At 37.7% G+C, this 19,453-nt stretch overlaps 1 protein-coding gene across 1 annotated transcript; it reads left to right on the top strand.

The window, feature by feature from the left end:
* Positions 1-220: 220 nt before the first annotated feature.
* Positions 221-19,355, top strand: Pgant5 (polypeptide N-acetylgalactosaminyltransferase 5; the record flags this gene model as incomplete). The annotated part of the gene is made up of 9 exons (XM_028318119.1): positions 221-431; positions 4,749-4,902; positions 7,596-7,773; positions 8,587-8,767; positions 12,889-13,028; positions 13,496-13,594; positions 14,342-14,476; positions 15,822-15,995; positions 17,158-19,355. Coding segments are annotated over 8 exons (1,254 nt in total), but the record flags the coding sequence as incomplete, so codon positions are not given.
* Positions 19,356-19,453: the final 98 nt, after the last annotated feature.

Here is a 19,453-nt window from a genome sequence, read left to right as displayed (position 1 = left end):
GATATCGGTTCATTACTTTCACTTGGCCACAAAGCTATTTTCGATTTGACTCTCTAGTCAAAGTTAAATTAGCGTATACTAAATGGCATGATTAGATTAGATTAAATTCCTATTTATTTTGAAGATATTGCCTTGCTCTACGATCTAGTAAAGGTAGCAGGAAGCACCTGAATTCGAGCGATCTTTATTCAAATCTTGTCCAGTAGAGGACGACATCTGATTGAACCAATTGCTTTGTTGTTCCCTAAACCTAGTCTTTTTTGCAGAACACCTGGGCAAGAAGTTGGAGGACTACATAAAAACACTGCCGGTGCCGACCCGGTTATTCCGTACGGAGAACCGGTCCGGGCTTATCCGGGCGCGACTACTGGGCGCTAAACACGTGAAAGGAGATGTCATCACGTTCCTCGATGCGCATTGTGAATGTACAGGTATAGTCGGAATAGTTTGAACTCTTCCTAGGGTAGAAGTACCGGTTTTGGTCATCATTGCACCGATTTTCGTGACTCAAAATTGTTACTATTTTTTTTTAAATATGTGTACAGTATTTTTGAGCCGGCGGTTGGCTACAACCGGGGTCTCTACCCTATGTTCTTCTAAGTAATTTCGTTGACAGTTCAATTTTCCTTCGGGAGAAACTTGACCTTCACTGGTTGCGTCAAGCTGTAGATCCTGTTTATTTAGGAGTTGCAACGGTGGGAACGAGAGGTGGGAATAGTCCCGTTAGTATGTCAATAATAGTGTGATAAAAATTCACGCAAGTTTTAAATGTTTCAGAATACTTAACAATTCTTTATTTAGGTATTTTGCATTTAAGTTACTAAATATCAACTTTAAAACTTAATTGAATGTGCTGTTTTTGTATACGTCACATGATATGGGGTCTTGCCTGATAATGTAAGGGTTGCTAGCTAATTTAAAAAACATTGAACAAATTAATGATGTAAAACAAGTTTTTAATCGTGTTTGGTTAACACGATTAAAAACTTGTTTTAATTAGTCAATGAACTTCGAAAGGAAACTGACGATTGACGTTAAATAATGTATTGCACGACTATTAACCACCGAAACAAAGCCAATATTGCCTTACTTTTTTTCATCATCATCATCATCAACAGCCCTTTACAGTCCACTGCTGGACTATGAGCCTCCTCCATTATAGTGGAGGGTTTTGCCATAATCTCCACGCTAGGCAGGCGGGTTGGAGATCGCAGTTTAAAAGATTGATGTTTTTCAGAGAGCGCTGCTGCCCATTCTCTGTTACTTTTTATATAACACTTTAATCTAGTTCAATAAGACGGTAACAAGTTTTGTGTGAAATTCTTGTTAATTTTATTTCATTTGAAATGTATAACGAATCGGTTAGTTCATTTTGAAAGCACCAAGTAACAAAGTGACGTACGTAAAATGTAGATATTATGGAAAAACAGAGACCATTAACCACGAACGAATCAAATACCGGGAAACCGGTTCCCACTTGTATAGGATGGACAAATACAATATTTTCTCCTGAATGACAACACCTAATTTTATTAATTTATTAGGGCTCCATCCCCTAATATTATTGCAGAACATCGTAGTGTTGGTAACCCTTTCTAGTGATTTTAAAGTTCAACGATTGACGTTACTCGTGCGTTGTAAACAATAATTAGATAGCAAAAAAACTTCCTATTGTATTTGAATGTTTGGTACTATATTGCATGTCCAAGTACTCGTACGTCAAGCAAACAGTGTTTACGTTATTGCCTACTATGACGACTACATCGTAGGACTACTACTAAAAAGTTTAAATTCTTTATAACTTTGCGTGACTTACCGTTAACGTCATAGCGTGTCGTAAATATGTAATTACATACAAACAGGCATGCTATACCTTAAACATTGCTTACTTTTATGGCATGACTAATGTGAATAAANTGCATCATTCACTTCCATGCATTATTTTGCTCAAAAGGAAATGTGTTAATATTGTTGCTGTTAGAATATTCGATAGCAATAATGAATCGTACCTGCTCTGGGGCCATCGTTAGTCAAATTGTTCACCACTTACGTGACCACAAGCCAAGTTACGGAGGGAGTATCTTCATAATTTGCGTCCATCATTTCTCGTACTTAAATACTTTTCTGCATCTCACACCTTTGTCAGCGTGGTTTCCTTGACATTCTCTCTTCATCATATTCAATTATAACCATAGAATCGTGGGCGTTTTGTGATAACATTCGTGACAAATAACACGAAACATTGGTCACCTGGAACACTTTGAAATCACGTTACTATCATAGGTTTCAGATCCCACTTCTGATAAAGGCACTGGGTCTCTATCAGAAGGAACTCTAGGGGTGGAATCTCCATAGGCGTGGGTTAACGGGCAAGGAGATAATATCTTGGATGGTTGACAACCACTTTTCCTACGATTTAACGTTCCACCAAACTCAACACGCTTTTCAAAGATAACCTCGCAGCCGCCTTTTGAGCCGCCTGCTCACACTTGACATGACACAACTCAGTGACAGTTATCTTTTTCTGCGCATCAGCCGGGTGTTACGTTTAGGAATCACAAACCTTCTGCTCTACAGATTTCTACAGATAACATAATATTAAGATTGGTACTATTAATCATCAATAATAATTTGCAGCATCTGTGTCCGGCGCCGACAAGTTTATTATATTTGCTGCTACGGAACCCTTTGTGCGCGAGCCCGACTCGCACTTGGCCGGTTTTTTTTAAATACCGTTGTCCGCAGGTGTCTTGTTTGGAGACGAGAGCGGAACTAAAACGTAATGCGATAACAAAGTATGAATAGATTTGCGATACCCAGTTTGATACGATTCATAAACAAAATAAGTTTATTTTAAATGCGGAAGAAGTTTTTCCGCATTTTGTTATAATACATGAAAGTCATCTAAAAAATAATGCTATTTTAGAGTTTGTATTTTATTCATCATCGGGACATTTAGCCTCCACTGCAAAAGTACGACCCCTAGATTACCAGAGGAAAATAGCAGAATTAAAACTACTTATAGACTACATTTACTTGTAGACTAAACACAGAAGAAATCTAATAAATAGCCGCAAGTGATGTATAGGTTATGACGTATCTCGCGTCTACGAGTTAGAGATTCGATTACAGATGATACCACTCGACATATTTCCCCCTTTCCTCAATTCCGTACACGAAAATATCTCAAATTCCGATTTATTTCCAATATAGCTTATGATTCGAATAACGAGATAAAATGCGACTGCGATAATGTTGTTGGAGTTTTTACTTAGGTGGGTTGCACCATCTTACTTTAAAACAAACTTCAGGAATCTGTCAAACTCCATACAAAACATACCGGTTATCGTTATAGTTACTGTCAAAGTAAGTTGGTGCAACTCAGCCTTAAATAATTCAGAGCAAAAAGGCTTAACCAACTCATTTTTTCGCTCAAACTGGTTTTACTTTAAATTAAATGATGAATTATTAATTAGTAAAGTCAATAGGTACCTTCATAAATTAACTGCGATTCATTCTGATGTTATTTTTTAAACCAAAGGTGTTAAAATTCCGCACGATATAAGGTACTTGATACAAATAAGGCCTACGTTCTAATAAGGCCTATACATCAGAAAACACAGATAAATAAATCCAACCGGGATAATACTTCAAGGACACGTACTCATATGCCCTACAACCCGGTAGAGTGCAAGAGCGTCCCGATCCACGATCCCAGCACCAATTGGCACGCGTTTTTCGAAGGTGGTGGGTGATTTCGTGCTCTCTTATAAAAATATGGCGATTTCATCTTAAATTTTCGGTAAAATAACGCTGTTTTAGATTAAGCTTTTCTTAGTAATCGTTTCTAAATATTTCTTACTAGCTAATAATTACCTTAATTTGTACTACTGGCTATATATGCATTATTTGTAAATTTTTAAAGNAACACGTGTAAATTAAATTATTTAGTGCGATGGCCAAGTCAATATATTTATGTAAAACGTTAAAGATTTCCTGGCCTGGACTTGGTATTACATGGATCTCACAACTTTTTACCGTAGAACAACTGAGTTGCGAGACTTGGTTTTTTTGACAAGTATTGTTTTTGATGGGATATAGTAATTACTACACATTTTTTCTTTTAGTTCATTTGTTTTTGCACTCGGTAATCAATAAATGAACAGATATTATTCAAATACGAATGATTTACATTTATCAGGGATTCGTATAACAAACATTTCGAATTTAATTTGTTTATGAATTAAACTGTCTTTTATTGCTAATTAATGTCAATACTTTGTATTGTAAAGATAATGTCAATACTTTGTATTGTAAAGATAATGTCAATTTTATTGAAATATTGATTATGAATATCTTAAATGTTTATTCTTGTGGTTAGTGACCCTAACTACGTCTTAAGTCTGTTTGTGAATTTAGGATTTCACACTTTTCATAAAAAGTTTTAAACAAAAATTATTATAGTTGTTGCAATTCACGAAGGCGAGTGAGCTTTACATGTGTGGTGGCTCGCTACTGTTCGTTTTTCAAAAGTTTTGATAGACATTACACTATCGTTATGTGCATGTACACGTACACAAACAAGTAAAGCTCACTTGCCTTCGTGAGTTGCAAGAACTATAACTCAAAAAAACTATTTTTTTTTACTTCTTTTTATAACACGACATAAGATACAATATCGAAATTTTTTTTTGAGTTGATGCTTTTTATTATTAAACATGTTATTTGTATTTGTGTACAATTTTCAGAGGGCTGGCTCGAACCGCTTCTTGCCCGTATCGTGGAGGACAGAAGCACGGTCGTGTGTCCGATCATCGACGTCATATCGGATACCACCTTCGAGTACATTCAGGCTTCGGACATGACCTGGGGCGGGTTCAACTGGAAATTGAACTTTAGATGGTAAGACAAAAGTTTATTATCCTTTATTATGTAAATTATGAGGAACATATTCATTTTAGGTTAAGATTAAAATGATTTATTAACTTTATGACAAGACGAATTGATTTGTAGAGCTCGGAGACCGATTATCTTTTTACAAGGTATTTTAATTTTTTCGAAGTTTCCAACACGGTAAATGTTTTACAGGTAACTTAATTAGAGACATCTTAGTATTAATGTGTACTATTCCTAAAAAGCATTGGCAACTCCCACAGATATTTGATAATATGAGATAAAAAAATGATATATTTTTATCGTAAGTGCTTTACGATAAATCTGGTATCAATATTTCGCTTTTTAATTTTATTTAATTTACAAATTAATTATAGCAGTAAAGGCTTAGGCTTGTTACGACGTGATCTTAGCTAGATCTTACCACTGTTTCTGAAAAATAATTTCGTTGAGAAGAAGCAACGCAAGAAATTATTTTATTTTAACTCCTTTATAAAATTCTGCAATATTAAAATTACATTTCATTTTTACTTGACTACGGCGAATCTAAAAGTATTCTTCCGATTTTGATAAATAAGGAGTCTATGGATTCGATTCTTAATTGTGGCTGGGATAACATAGACTACATTTTAACTGACTTTATTTTTTAAATGAAATTATTTATCTTTAAATTAGGAAACGGGCGTCAATGTTGATTGACAGAGTTAAATTGGCATAGTCTAATGTAAACTTGGTTTGCTAGCGTACCAACTGCCAACCGCGTCCCATTGTGTTCGCTCGCACCGTAACTTGGTAATTAACGCGTTGTATACGCGAACGCTTTGATAACAAACGTAATGGATTCGTATTTTTGTTGATAAGAGCTAGATTTGAGAGAATAACGAATATGAGAACCTTAATCATTTATCCTGTGAGATGGGGATTCGTAACATTATTTTCAATGTGTTTTCCTTTCCCAATAGAAATAATTTATTTATAAAAGACAAAAGTGTAATTCCATCTTACTTACTAATATTATAAATGCGAAAGTTTGGATGTCTAGATGTTTATTACTCTTTCACGCAAAAACTACAGAACGGATTTAGATGAAACTTTACAGTGTTATTGTTTATAACCCAGAATAACATATAGGCTATAAAATTTGACGATCTGTGACAAACTAAATTTCACGCGGGTGAAGCCGCGGGCAAAAACTAGTTGGTTAATAAATGAAAAACAATCTAAAAAAGACAATAAATCGTTTTTAACGACGCTTAACCCAAACTACAGCACCTAGAAAGCTGAAACTTGCTACATTAATGTTTGTTTTTATTTTGTAACATGAGTTATGAAATACTAGGTTGGAATTTTCCAGTTTATTAATAAAACAAGTGTTTTGAAATAAGGAATTTTATATTTTATATATAATTTATTTATAAATATAAAGCTGCATACATGCCAACATGTGACAAGTAAATAAATAAATATTTTTTACACGCAGCCTTTTTAATCAATTTAGTGACGTGAAATTATGAAGTTATAAAACTCGTGCCATTTTAAGTTATCGGAACTAGTACCTTGGCTTGTTTAAAGTAATGCATGTCCAATCGATGTTTTACCGTACTTTCAAAGCTAATTAATTTCTTTTGTCGTCGTGGTGCTTAAGCTGTGGGAGATTGTGAATCCATTCACCTCCATTCTAGCGTTAACCTTTGATTACATCGAATTTATTGTAAAATATTCTGTAATATTATGGTGTTAAAAAATCAATATAGTTTTTGACTTGACTTCAAATGTTATAATAGTGACATCATAAACCACTCAATATACGAATTCTTCAGAGAAACTCCACGACAACTTATAAAGCATGTCAGTTGATTGGTGTTAATATGCCTAATTATCATCTATTGTCTCATTAAAAACGTACGTAACGTAATTATCTTTTGCTATCGTATAATTTCTTATTGCAGTCGGATTCTTGTCCATGAACAATATTTGACTCGAGACAAATGGAAACATAAATAAAGTATACTTTAGGTGCCCGCATCTCAACTTTCCAAACTGAATTCTTAATTGAATTATAATAGAGACATTAAGATCAAAGTCTATTGAAAAATTCGGCAAAGTTGAAACCCTGTTATGTACTTGGTCTGTTTAGACGCCGCATTCTAGAAAGAGAATTTTTATGATGATATTGCAACAGATAAACTTTTTTTTTATTATCCACAACGAGGAAGCTCTTGGCCTGTATCTCACCTGATGGTAAGTGACGATCAGGCCGAAGGTGGAAGCGAGCTTCACCCGGAATCCTCAACCACGGAGGAACTGGCTATCTTACCTCTAAGGCCGGGTTCCCACTATGCCGGACCGGCAAAATCGCCGGAAGACCTAGCGGCGGTACAAATTGTATGAAGCTGTTCACATTATCCCGGATCCGGCATTTTCGCCGAGTCCGGCATTTTTACCGAGCGTTTTGTCGCTACAAAAATCCGGCAAAATCACCGGACCGGAGTAATGTGAACGAGTTGCGGCCCACCCCGCCGCGCCCGTGCTTCCCACCCCGCCCCGCCCGTGCTCCCCGCACTTCATTCGGCTCGGATTTCGGATCCGGTGATCCGGTGTAATGTGAACACCCTTGTCCGGTGTCCGGTTTCCGGCAGAAATGCCGGTCCGGCATAGTGGGAACCCGGCCTAACTGTAACTTTATTGTAATGTCTTTTTAGGTACCGTGTGCCAGAAAGAGAGATGGGCCGTCGCGGTGGCGACCGCACGGCGCCGCTACGGACACCCACAATGGCCGGCGGATTATTCGCGATAGATCGCGACTACTTCTACAAGATCGGATCTTACGACGAGGGCATGGACATCTGGGGCGGCGAGAACCTCGAGATGAGCTTCCGGGTAATGTGTCTTGTGCCTTTGTGTTTGAGTTCTATTTTGATTGTCTTATGTTCTCCTGCAATGCGAGTTGTAAGGTTCTAAGCCTGGTGAAAGACTATAGCCGCCGTTATGGTAAGGCTCAATTGAAACGGCGAAATGTGCTCTCCAATGTATGTAATGATTTCTTTTCGCCCTTTGATTCAAGTCTATTATAAAAAAACTGCTTAAATTACACAAAGTGATACACTATCTACCTGGTGTTTTCCCCTTGTTCCCCACTGGCGGACATCAGGAAAAAAGTTACGAAAAAGTCCTCTCTAATAGGGCGTGGCCTTTCTAGAAAAGATCCGAGGAAATTCCTGATTCCCAATGAGTGGAAATATTAAAGAATGCTAATAATATTATCGGGAATGGGACATCCATACGAGCCTATGTCCCTATATCCATCGAGACCTATATCTTATAATATCCTATATCCATCGAGTCCTATATCCGTATGAGGCCTATGTCCATCAATAGATTCTAAATCCAGGTGATGATTAATTGGTAAAAACCAACCCCTACTCTTCCCGCGGGTGTCGTAAGAGGCGACTTAGGGACTACACATCAAATAGAGAATGGGCAGCAGCGCTCTCTGAAAAACACCAATCTTTTAAACTGCGATCTCCAACCCGCCTGCCTAGCGTGGAGATTATGGCAAAACCCTCCACTATAGTGGAGGAGGCTCATAGTCCAGCAGTGGACTGTAAAGGGCTGTTGATAAAGGGCTGTTGATGATGATGATTTTTCTGATGATGATGACGTCCCACTAACCTTGCTATGGCCAAACCAAAGGTGTGGCAGTGCGGCGGGCGGCTGGAGATCGTCCCGTGCTCGCACGTGGGCCACGTGTTCCGGGACAAGTCCCCGTATTCCTTCCCCGGCGGCGTACAAAACGTCGTGTTGCATAATGCCGCCCGCGTCGCCGAAGTCTGGATGGACGAGTGGGGGCAGTTCTATTATGCCATGAATCCAGGTTCGGAGGAACTCAGCTGTGCTGCTAACATTTTTGTTTGTAAAAGTTTTCTTAAATGGAGAGTCGTAAATGGGGTCACAACAGGGTTAGACTGAATGTGAATATCAAAAGTCTATACCCATTATCAATTGGTTCGGTAAACTGACATTTTTATAATGAATTCATGCTAAGATTCGTCTAAATACTGAAATTCAACTGTTCAAAACTACAATTTGAGTTTGTACCAAGTATTGAGCACCAGAATTCAGATAATATGCAAATTGTATATCTGAATTAGAAAGTTAAAGTACCATAGCTTAAACGTCACTTTACCGATTCAAATAAAAACGAGTGTGATATTCTAATATTTTCCGTCTAAAGTAACTTACGACCCGTGATGTTTACATTAAAATGATAGCAGCATAAGCTAAATAAAAAGTTTTGTTGTGGCTTGGGATTAATTAACACTAACATCGTAACACAGTTTTTGTGTCATTAACAATTTGACTAAAAGCAGACAGGCTTTAACATGACGCCATTGCAGCTGCATTCATACACTTTGCATGCATTTTCATTTCATTGTTCCATTAATTTCGCTTTTTTACTTATTCTTACTATTTTTATTCTAATATCACATCTATTTAAGCGGCACTAAGTTTTTATTATGTTTTATTTTAATAAGTATCTTCTAGTCAATTATTACTTTAGTTCTTTATGTTTGTTTTTTCTTGTTTGCTATTTTGCTTCTTCTAAATGCAGAAGCAATGATGAGAACATTGGGATAAATTAACGAAATGTAACGAGTTTATATTTACCACAGCAATCCTTCTAGACTGAGGACTGTGATAAAGAAAAACAGAAAAAGTAGACGTGAGATATCTCATACTCGTGTCAAACAGCAGTAAAAAAAACTGCAGTTTCAGTTCAGTCTATTATTAGATTTAGAACATTTTATAAAAAACTAAGTTAATAATAAATAATAACTCACAGTCCTTGGTCTATTATCATGGCTTAATAGAATTAATATAAATGAAATGTTTGTTCAGAATATGTCCTTAACTTTATTATTAACATGTTTAACGGGAAATATAAATAACATGATGTATTGATACTTATTTTCTTATCAAATAATCGTATTTGAAATGTATTGTGTCTCATCCATTAACTGCAACTAAAATTTTGTGCTTTTTAACCCACTCATTGAACAATAATCAAACTGTAAAATATATTATTTAACAGTTTAATTATTGTTGTTAACTAATATTCACCGGTTCATTTAGCTATTGTACCATTTGAGTCACTGACGGATACTAAATTGGGAAATAAAATACACATAGATTATTGTATCCCATTGCAAGCTCTAAAAAGGACTCTATAAAATAATTTAAAAAAATCAATTTATAATAAAATTGAAAGAATTAAAAAAAAGATTCATTTCCACAAAATATAAAAAGCATGCTATAGTTCCAAAATACTGAACTGTCCTATCGATGACATTGACAGCGGGGCGCCACCGTCAATACCGAATCGCTGGTTCCGATTTTTGCCATGTTGGAAACCATAAAGTTGAACGGTGGTAGCGCCCCCCTGTCATTGAGTTTGGTGGGACAGTTCAGCGTGGGTCATCTATACAAGCAATGCATGGCATATAAGAAAAAAATAAACGTCAGTTCGAGTTCCAAAACAAAAGAATCATAAAAAAGAACAAAGTTTGAAATACGAACCGGTGGGTACGTCACTAACCGCCTGGGAGGGATCAGGTGTGGATGTGTGGGGGCACACTGGAGATCGCGCCGTGCTCGCACGTGGGCCACGTGTTCCGCAAGACCACGCCGTATTCGTTCCCGGGGGGCACCGGGCGCGTGGTCAACCACAACAACGCGCGCCTCGCCGAGGTCTGGCTGGACGAGTGGAAGCATTTCTACTACAATATTAACCCAGGTCCATGTCGTAACGGCCAATTCACTTTGAGGTTGTAAACGCTGATTGATATAAGATGTATTATTTGGGACATCGTTTTCTTGTCATGAAAGGTCACAAAATTTGTCTTTTTTCCCATTACCTACCATTCGTATGGGGTGTCTTAGGTTTATTTCAGAAAGACACTTGTTGTCTCAGAAATCTATTCTGAAATAACAGTCGTAACTGGCAGTAATGTAGTGACGGTTCAGACTTTACTGTTTATTTATTTATTTATTTATAGGTACAACAACAGAATACAAATTTACTGTTAAATAATTTACACGTAAAAATAATTCTGTAACATGCTTTATTTCAAGAACTTTATTTCATTCAAAGTTGGGATCGACAACAAATGGAGTGAATTGGCTGTGCTGTAGGAATTAACATTGGTAGTTTTAATGCTTATTATTTATTATTACCTAAACTTACTGGCCTGAATTTCACACATTGAATAACATTTCATTACTTTTCTGTAAAAAAGAGCAGTCTCAGCAGTCCGCATAGATATGTATGGGCAATGAATTACTAGCATTCAACATAATTTATTACGTACATTTACTTATATTTACTTATTGGAAAGTGATTAATAAAAGAGAACTGGTATGATCGGTTTATAAAAGATAGAATTATTCATTACGGTATTTATTATGTTTTATTTGTTGATTATTTTTTTCTTATATTTGCTTGCACGAATTTGAATTTTTGGCATGGTGATATTTCTTCTGGCACACCGTTTTATCGTTTCTTATAATGTGCATGGAATTGACTTGAAATTTTTATTTCGAAGTAATGTTAACGTGTTTTAAATTAAATTTGAAAAATCCTTGTTTGTTGTGTATTTGTAAAAAAAATATACTTATTGAAATGTATTACTTCAGGCCGGTAAGTTTTTAATATACCCTTCTGAAGCCTACGACTTGCCACAGCTGTTAGAGATGACGCCTCTTAACTATTTTATTATTGCAATCCATTTACAACTTGTGTTTTTCATGTTGATTTACTTACATAGCTTTATTATGTTAAACATTCACGTGCTTACCACGTTTTCACTGAATAACAGTGTAAAAGTAAATTAATTATACATACAGCGAGGGAAGCACGTGCATGTTTTGTCTAGCCCAGAAAGGGCAAGCCGTATGTTACAGGTGGTTACTCTATGACACTTGTTTATGTCTGACTAACCCAATAGTCTACGTAGTAATTGTTTGGCGAAAAAGACGTAAGCAACTGCCTATTATAATAATACTGCACGGACATTATATTAACACTACCGATACAAATATATTCAGCTGTAATAACACCCCGGTAGATACATAATCACTCGCAATCATTTACATTGGGCCCATATATACATGCTTTTGTCAATACAGGTTTGTTGTTCATATTTAATACAAATATTAACACAGTATTTCTACGAATTTAACACTAGTCATAAAATGTGATGCATTTTGTTTTTACAATGAAATTATTCTTGGAATAATAGTGATATTGGCTTCGACTGTTTCAATAACAATGATATTATAATAATATGAATAAATTATTAAGTATAGATAAAGGTATATTCACATCACTGATCGTGCAGAGCTTGTAATTTACTTGTATATTTGAAGGATGAAAGTGCGAAGAAGCCACATACTATTACAAAGTATGGCATATGAATACGCTCCGCACACGTAACGTAGAATGTGAATATTAGATGACCATAAGTCTGCCTTTATTTCACACTTGAGATGATCGATTCTGTACTTTAAGCCATCCCGCAGAGTACAGACTTTTTTGTCCGTTTTCACCATCAATCCCTAATTGGCCCTTATGGTAACAATTATCAGGACTTTGTTTTCATAGGGGTCACTTAAAAATTAGGGATTGATGGTGAAAACGGGCATTAGTCAGCCGATAGTTTGCTCGGCTTGCAACTTGCAATTTGTATGAGGGGTGTCTTATACCTATAAGGCAACTGGGTATTTGCCGCTAACTTGACGCTGGGTAATTGAGTACTAGATAGGTTTTCAGAGAAAGAAAGAAAGAAAAGGTATTTATTTGGTATCAAAGATATAACAATAGACAATATAAATCAACATAAAGAGCTATAATGTATGTGTTTCTCAAGAAGTCCCTATAAATTTCAAGTCCACTATCCAACTACCCTTGAACCGTGAGTGTACCGTACGTATGCGCAGGCGCCCTAAACGTGCCGGTTGGCGACGTGAGCGAGCGGCGAGCATTACGCGAGCGGCTCAAGTGCAAGAGCTTCCGATGGTACCTGGAGAACATCTACCCGGAGAGCCAGATGCCATTGGATTACTATTATTTGGGAGAGGTAAGTGGGAAAAGTAGTTGTAGACCACGAGCTAAGCTATGTTGGTCAGGGGGCGTAGTGTGAGTTTACGTCAAACGCATTCGATATCGATTGCGTAAAAAGTGACAATAAATGTATGACGGATTGTACAGCGCCCCTAGAGGAAACTTTCAAGAACTAAAATCTTCTTTTTTTTGTAATGCAGTTGATATCTAATGCTTTTGACGTAAACTCACTTCGCGCTCCCGTTAGTAAAACAAAATATGTGACTAGCACAAACCATTCAGTAGTTATACGTGTTTTTCTTTCTGGATTTTTTTTCGAAAACTATTCCATTTCGCTTGACATTACGTGAGAGTTAAATCGATAGTTCTCTAACAAGCTAAAAATCTCGCAGTCTCTATTTATCTATGTTCTTTAATTAGGAAATAGCATTACATTATAAGATGGACTTGCACATACTGATATGTTTTCGTTTGTGTTTCTAGATACGTAATGCGGATACATCCAACTGTTTGGACACCCTCGGCGGCAAAGCAGGCCAGCCCTTGGGTATGGGATACTGCCACGGAATGGGGGGCAACCAGGTAACATCATTACTATGTATTCTCACATTACTCCTGTGATTGCGGCGGGTTATAGAGCTTGTAGCCACTTGAACATGCTCAGGCGAATGAGCGGCTCATTTGGCCGAGCCACTCAAGTGGAGACTGAGCACACAGGCTTAGGCCCGTATTCACAAACATTACTATGAGGTCTCACAGTGCGCGTGGACGCACAGGGTGACACACGAACCAATCACAGAGCTCTATTCAACGCTGTGCGTTCGATTTGCTGCTTCATTTAAGCAAGCATCGTTTGTGAATACGGGTGATAGGCACGGTTCAGGCATCTCCACTTGTTTGCTATGGGATCTACAGTTTGAGCGCCAATGAGATTTAACCAGTAAAAGCCAGGTGTAGGGATTTAAACTATCATTAACCCGCAACGAAATCTCAAACTCAAGAGTGTCATCATTATTTTAGCCACAGGACGTCCACTGCTGAACATAGGCCTCCCCCAAAGACTTACATCGCACGTTTGGTATCGGCCTGCATCCCGCGCCTCCCTGCTACCTTTATCAGGTCCTTGGTTGAAACTTGAAGTGTAAATAAGAAAGAAAGAAAAGAAAGATACATTTATTACAATGAACATCACACAAATACATGACATGACAGTGGCACATAATAATGGAAGAAAAAATAAATAAAAACAAGAGTAAACTGAGCAGTGCCACACAATGCCCACTGCAACGGGACCATGAATAACATGCTTTATTGCCCATTCTTTCGCAGGTGTTTGCGTACACGAAACGCAAGCAGATCATGTCGGACGACAACTGTCTGGACGCGGCGCACCCGCGCGGGCCCATCAAGCTCATCCGCTGCCACGGCATGCGCGGCAACCAGGAGTGGACCTACGACTCCAAGGTAAGGGAGCTTTACAGTCCTATCAACTTAAGCTGAGAATTGCATTTGTGTGAGTGATCGCCAAAAGTACCGTTAGTAAAACACATACAAATAAAATTAATGTTTTATTAAAAGGAAGTCTATAAAACACTTGCTACCAATTGGGCCGATGTAACGACACTTGACACATCCTTTTAAATAAATAAACAAATAAAAACAGGTCCTCGCTCAGCATATGCCATGGCACGAAGTACCTCGACGCTGATATTCTGCGAGCACCGTTTATAGAGAGGGCGTCCAGCCAGCCTTACAAAATACAACAAAAAGACAAACTTTATAAAATTACAAAATAAAAACAGACTAAAAACTTTTCGTTCATACCTTTAAAATACGTATTCAATTTGCATAAAATTTCTTTCACTTGGCTGCTTAATGGATTTCGTACAGGAAATTCACTTACAGTAGGAGCCATTTCACTAATATTTGGAACACAATTACATAAAATTACACGTATCTGCTACCAGTACCGGGGGTGAAGTGAAGTATGTGAGCGACAAGGAAGCGGTGCGTGGCGGACGCGCCGCGCTTCAGGCCGCTTGCTATAATAAACCATGCGCGGGACGCACCGCGCTTCAAGCCGATTGCCACTCTAAACTATCGGTGTGCACTCACACAAATGCAATTCTCAGCTTAAGTTGAGAGGACTGTACTAGCTTACTAGGAGGGTAAAGATTACACTGCGATATTTACAGCATAGAGGCTCGCGCATGCAAATTACTTCATCTGAGGTATAAATTCTTATGTATGGTGACATCACTCATTGCAAATCATTGTTGTAAAAAGCAGAGAAAGAGAAAAAAGAGGGGGGAGGAAAATGTGTTTTGTGTGACACTATTCAGTATAGTTGCACGTTGGCTATTGATAAGTAAGGACGTGTGTTGACGAGCCGGTTCCTATCCGGTCCAGGGCCGGTACCGAAAGAGCGCGCGCCGAGGAGGCGATTGCCACCCGATCCAGCGACGAGCCGGCCTGCTCCGAACCGGATAGAAACCAGCTCGTTAGCATACGCCCTAAACATTTCTATAAATCTTAGCTATGTTTTAATTTTATTGATTTAGTTTAATAGCGACTTCAGGAAAGTTCTCGAGTGGCGACCACGGGCTGGAAGACGTAGCGTGGGCGGCCTGCCCAACTAGGTGGACCGACGATCTGGTAAAGGTCGCGGGAAGAGCCTGGATGCGGGCAGCGCAGGACCGTTCATTGTGGAAAACCTTGGGGGAGGCCTTTGTCCAGCAGTGGACGTCATTTGGCTGAAAAGAAGAAGAAGAATAGCGACTTCGTAACGGACCTAACCTATCGTTTTCAGACGCGTGTGATAAAACACACGAACACCGGCATGTGCCTGGACAAGCCGGAGGCCGCTGATGTGTGGAAGCCGGTGCTGCGGCCCTGCGACCGCTCGCGCGGCCAGCAGTGGCTCATGCAGGTCGACTTCAAGTGGCAGGCGCGCCACGCCAGCTAGTGGCGGCCGCACCGCAAGGTAACACGCTCCGGCGTCACCCAGCGTTGCCAGACGTCCCGATTTTGGCGGGACGTCCCGATTTTTAAATCAAATTTAAATGTCCCGCGCGGGACAGGCTCTGTCGCGCTTTTCGGAGAGAGACACTCACTTCACCAGACTATTGTTTGAAACGCCAAATTATTATAAAGAATAAAACTTTTTTAATTCTTTATTCTAAAGACGAATTTAACTATAGAGTAAATCTGATTTAAAATATAATTTTTTTGTTAAAATACATTTTCTATGGCTACTTTTGCTATCTATTGTCACGTAAACGTAATTTTAAGTCAATAAAAAGATACATATTTGAAAACCTTTGATTATATACGTTTTTTTTACTATGTCCCGCTTTTGACGGAAGAATCCCGCTATTTTCACTCAAAAAGTACCAAAGTCCCGACTTGGCGAAAAAAAAACTGGCAACGCTGGCGTCACCGCACATGTAGCAGGCCACTATAGTCTGGTCCGTGAGCACGTAGAATTTTGTCCAATGACCCCTAGCTACCCATCCTTATCGCTCGCGCGTAATTATATTGCTGTCGCGACTGTGCGACTGGCACCCGCAGTGAGTGTGCGAGCGCGATAGCAACATAATTACGCGCGAGCGGTAAGGATGGGTAGCTAGGGGTCACTGGACAAAATTCTACGTGCTCACGGACCGGGCTTTAGTGGCGGCCGCACCGCAAGGTAACACCCGCCATGTCTCACGCAAATGAGTCATTAGACCGCTCTTGTTATTGCGACGAAGGTGATGGACTGAAACCCACTTATTCAGTACAATAATACATAACACACTGCTGCTTTCCGCTAAAACTTGCGCGGATGCATGGAACCGGTGTCTGCTCCGGACGTTAAACGCGGGACGAAGGACCCGCCGCGTATGCCCTAAAAATCTCGATTCACAAATTATATCATTCGACTTGACAGCTGACGTTATAATGTCTCATAGATATATTTTTGCCATTCCTTGCGATTCTCCGCGCTCTCTCATGCGCAATTTGAAATTCAAGTCAGTGACAGAAATTTAGGTTTTTTCACGGCTAGTTTACAAATTTTTTTCTGAATAATGTTTGGTGTATTCCTGTTGATTTCGTTCGTACACCCTCACATTATTATTTATACCGAGTTATTTTCGTTTCAGGATTGACAACGATAGACCATGCCAGTCTTCCTCCCCTCACGTTAGATATCAGATTTATTCCTATCCTATGTATATCTTAAATTTTTTATATCTATTAGACTAAATGTATGACACATGTGGTCCTGTGAATTGTTGACAATACATAAAATATTATGCTCTAAGTTGTATTCCCTATAAACGTTGCTCAAACTTAGTATTGCGTTGAGTAGAGTGAGTTTATTGCTATTGTATTTTAGGCGCGTGAAAGTAGGCGAGATTTTTATAATTTGTTGATAGATTCAGTCAGCGGCATATCAGTTTTGATATAGAGATTGTTTTGTGTTGCATTTAATTGTCTTAACAATGTATTTTCAATACTCTTTCTAATCAATTTGATGATTTGATTATTTTTTATGTCACGTCAGTTTACCGTATTGAAAATGGAGATACTTTTATATTTTTATGGATACTCAAGTTAATTGTTAAGTTTTGAAATGACGGTGTTTGATTTCAACATTTTACTGGAACACACCAATCACTTGCCTTTTATGAATTAATGAAATGTCGGAATCAAACATGAGACGTATTTAGAGTGGGACATTGTTGTTCTCCTTGCATTTGTGTGACGTTCGCGGTGCTAAACTTTGCCACTAGGCTTACATACGAACCTACAGTTATTTTCATACATTCATTCATCGGATAGTATGGCTAGCGGCACCGAGAGTGCCATATCCATTTGCTAGACTGCCTTTGATTGCCACGATGTTATAAAATGCGGGGTTTCTTTCACGACGATTCATGTGCGGATTTCTCTGTTTCCATTTTCCATACGCGATCTTCCACTCACTTCCAGTGTCTGTGTTTATTAGTGTCTTTTAGATGTAAGCACGTCGTGAAAGACATCCTAAATATTGAGATTAGCCAATAAACTGTAATAGATAAGACTTTTTGATGTCGTTTCATTAGTATTTATTTCTATGTATGTAATGCCATCGATGTGTGGAAGAGTCTGTCATAATATAAATGTAATTCGAAGCGTTTAGTTATAACGCTGTTAAATTATTGAGGTTGTTTCGTACCGTGTTTAAGTCGTTTGAGATATCACATTGCACGGAGTGACTGCATACATATTGTAGGATTTTTGAGTGTGAGATTAATCGTTTAGCTAAGGAAACTGTTTCATGTTTAAACATCTTTATTGTTAAATCTGCAAAGCCAACGGCAATGAATTCGCGTCCAATTCTTAACTATCTAATCAATGTTTTGTGGATCTAACAATAAACTTGGCCTGTTCGTTAAAACTGTTGCCTTAATTAATTTTATGAGATTTCAAATTTGATCGTGTTATATGGATAAGAATAAAAAAATATATTTTAGCGTATTTTAATGGTCTATAACAGTTAAAGGCTCGACGGAATTGCCTTCATTTTCACAAATAGCTTAGAGTAGTTTCTGATGTCATTCCTTTTAAAATAGATATTAACTAATATAATATAATGAAATAGTACGGCCCATATACAACGAAAAATCTATATTAAGATTGGATTTTTACGGTTAAACTTTTGGTTGTTATTATCTTTTACTTTCTTTTAAATTTATTTTATTTAAAAGTAAAGCGTCCGAAGGAGACTCAACTGGGGCCGAGTTAAGTCCTCTCGCTGCCGAATTATGATTTAAAAGTTAGTGATTTTAATTTGGTATTATTTATGTAATATTTAATTTTATTTGAATTTTAAAAAGAGATCAATCATATCAACATTAAAATTGTAAAATATGTAAAATTGTTTTTAGTAGTAGAAAATTCTCAGGTATATTGATTATTTATCATAGAATAACATCACAAAAGATAGATTTATAAATATCTAACATTGTATTTACAGTATAGTGTGATGAGCTATTAAAATTATATTTTTTGTTTTAAAAGGTTCAACTCGTCACTAGTAACTCTAATTTTTATTGTGGTCTGTCGTTATGTTCGACTACAGTAACAATAAGTTATGTATTCAAGAATGTAATTATTGTAAATAAATTACGTGATATTCGTCCAATGGTAAACATGCCTGGTGTTCAATGTCTGAAAATAGCATTTATTTTGAACTGGAATCTCAGATGCATTGACATGGACATACCGAGTGCCAAATTTTTCCTTTTTTTTATGATGGCACACATTCCAATACTATTGTCGACTTGAAAATTAAATTGTTTGGACTGAATTTTAATGTTGTGTTTTATTTTAGAACTGTTCTGTGTACTTACCATGAGTTTACGTTAGGTGTGCTCACTAGGGACTGCGTAAATAGACTTTAAATGTATGACA

This window comes from Ostrinia furnacalis, unplaced genomic scaffold, assembly GCF_004193835.3.
Source record: "Ostrinia furnacalis isolate ACB-3 unplaced genomic scaffold, ASM419383v2 OfSCF6657, whole genome shotgun sequence".
Taxonomy (NCBI): Eukaryota; Metazoa; Arthropoda; class Insecta; order Lepidoptera; family Crambidae; genus Ostrinia; species Ostrinia furnacalis.
This window is presented reverse-complemented; position numbering and strand designations above follow the sequence as displayed.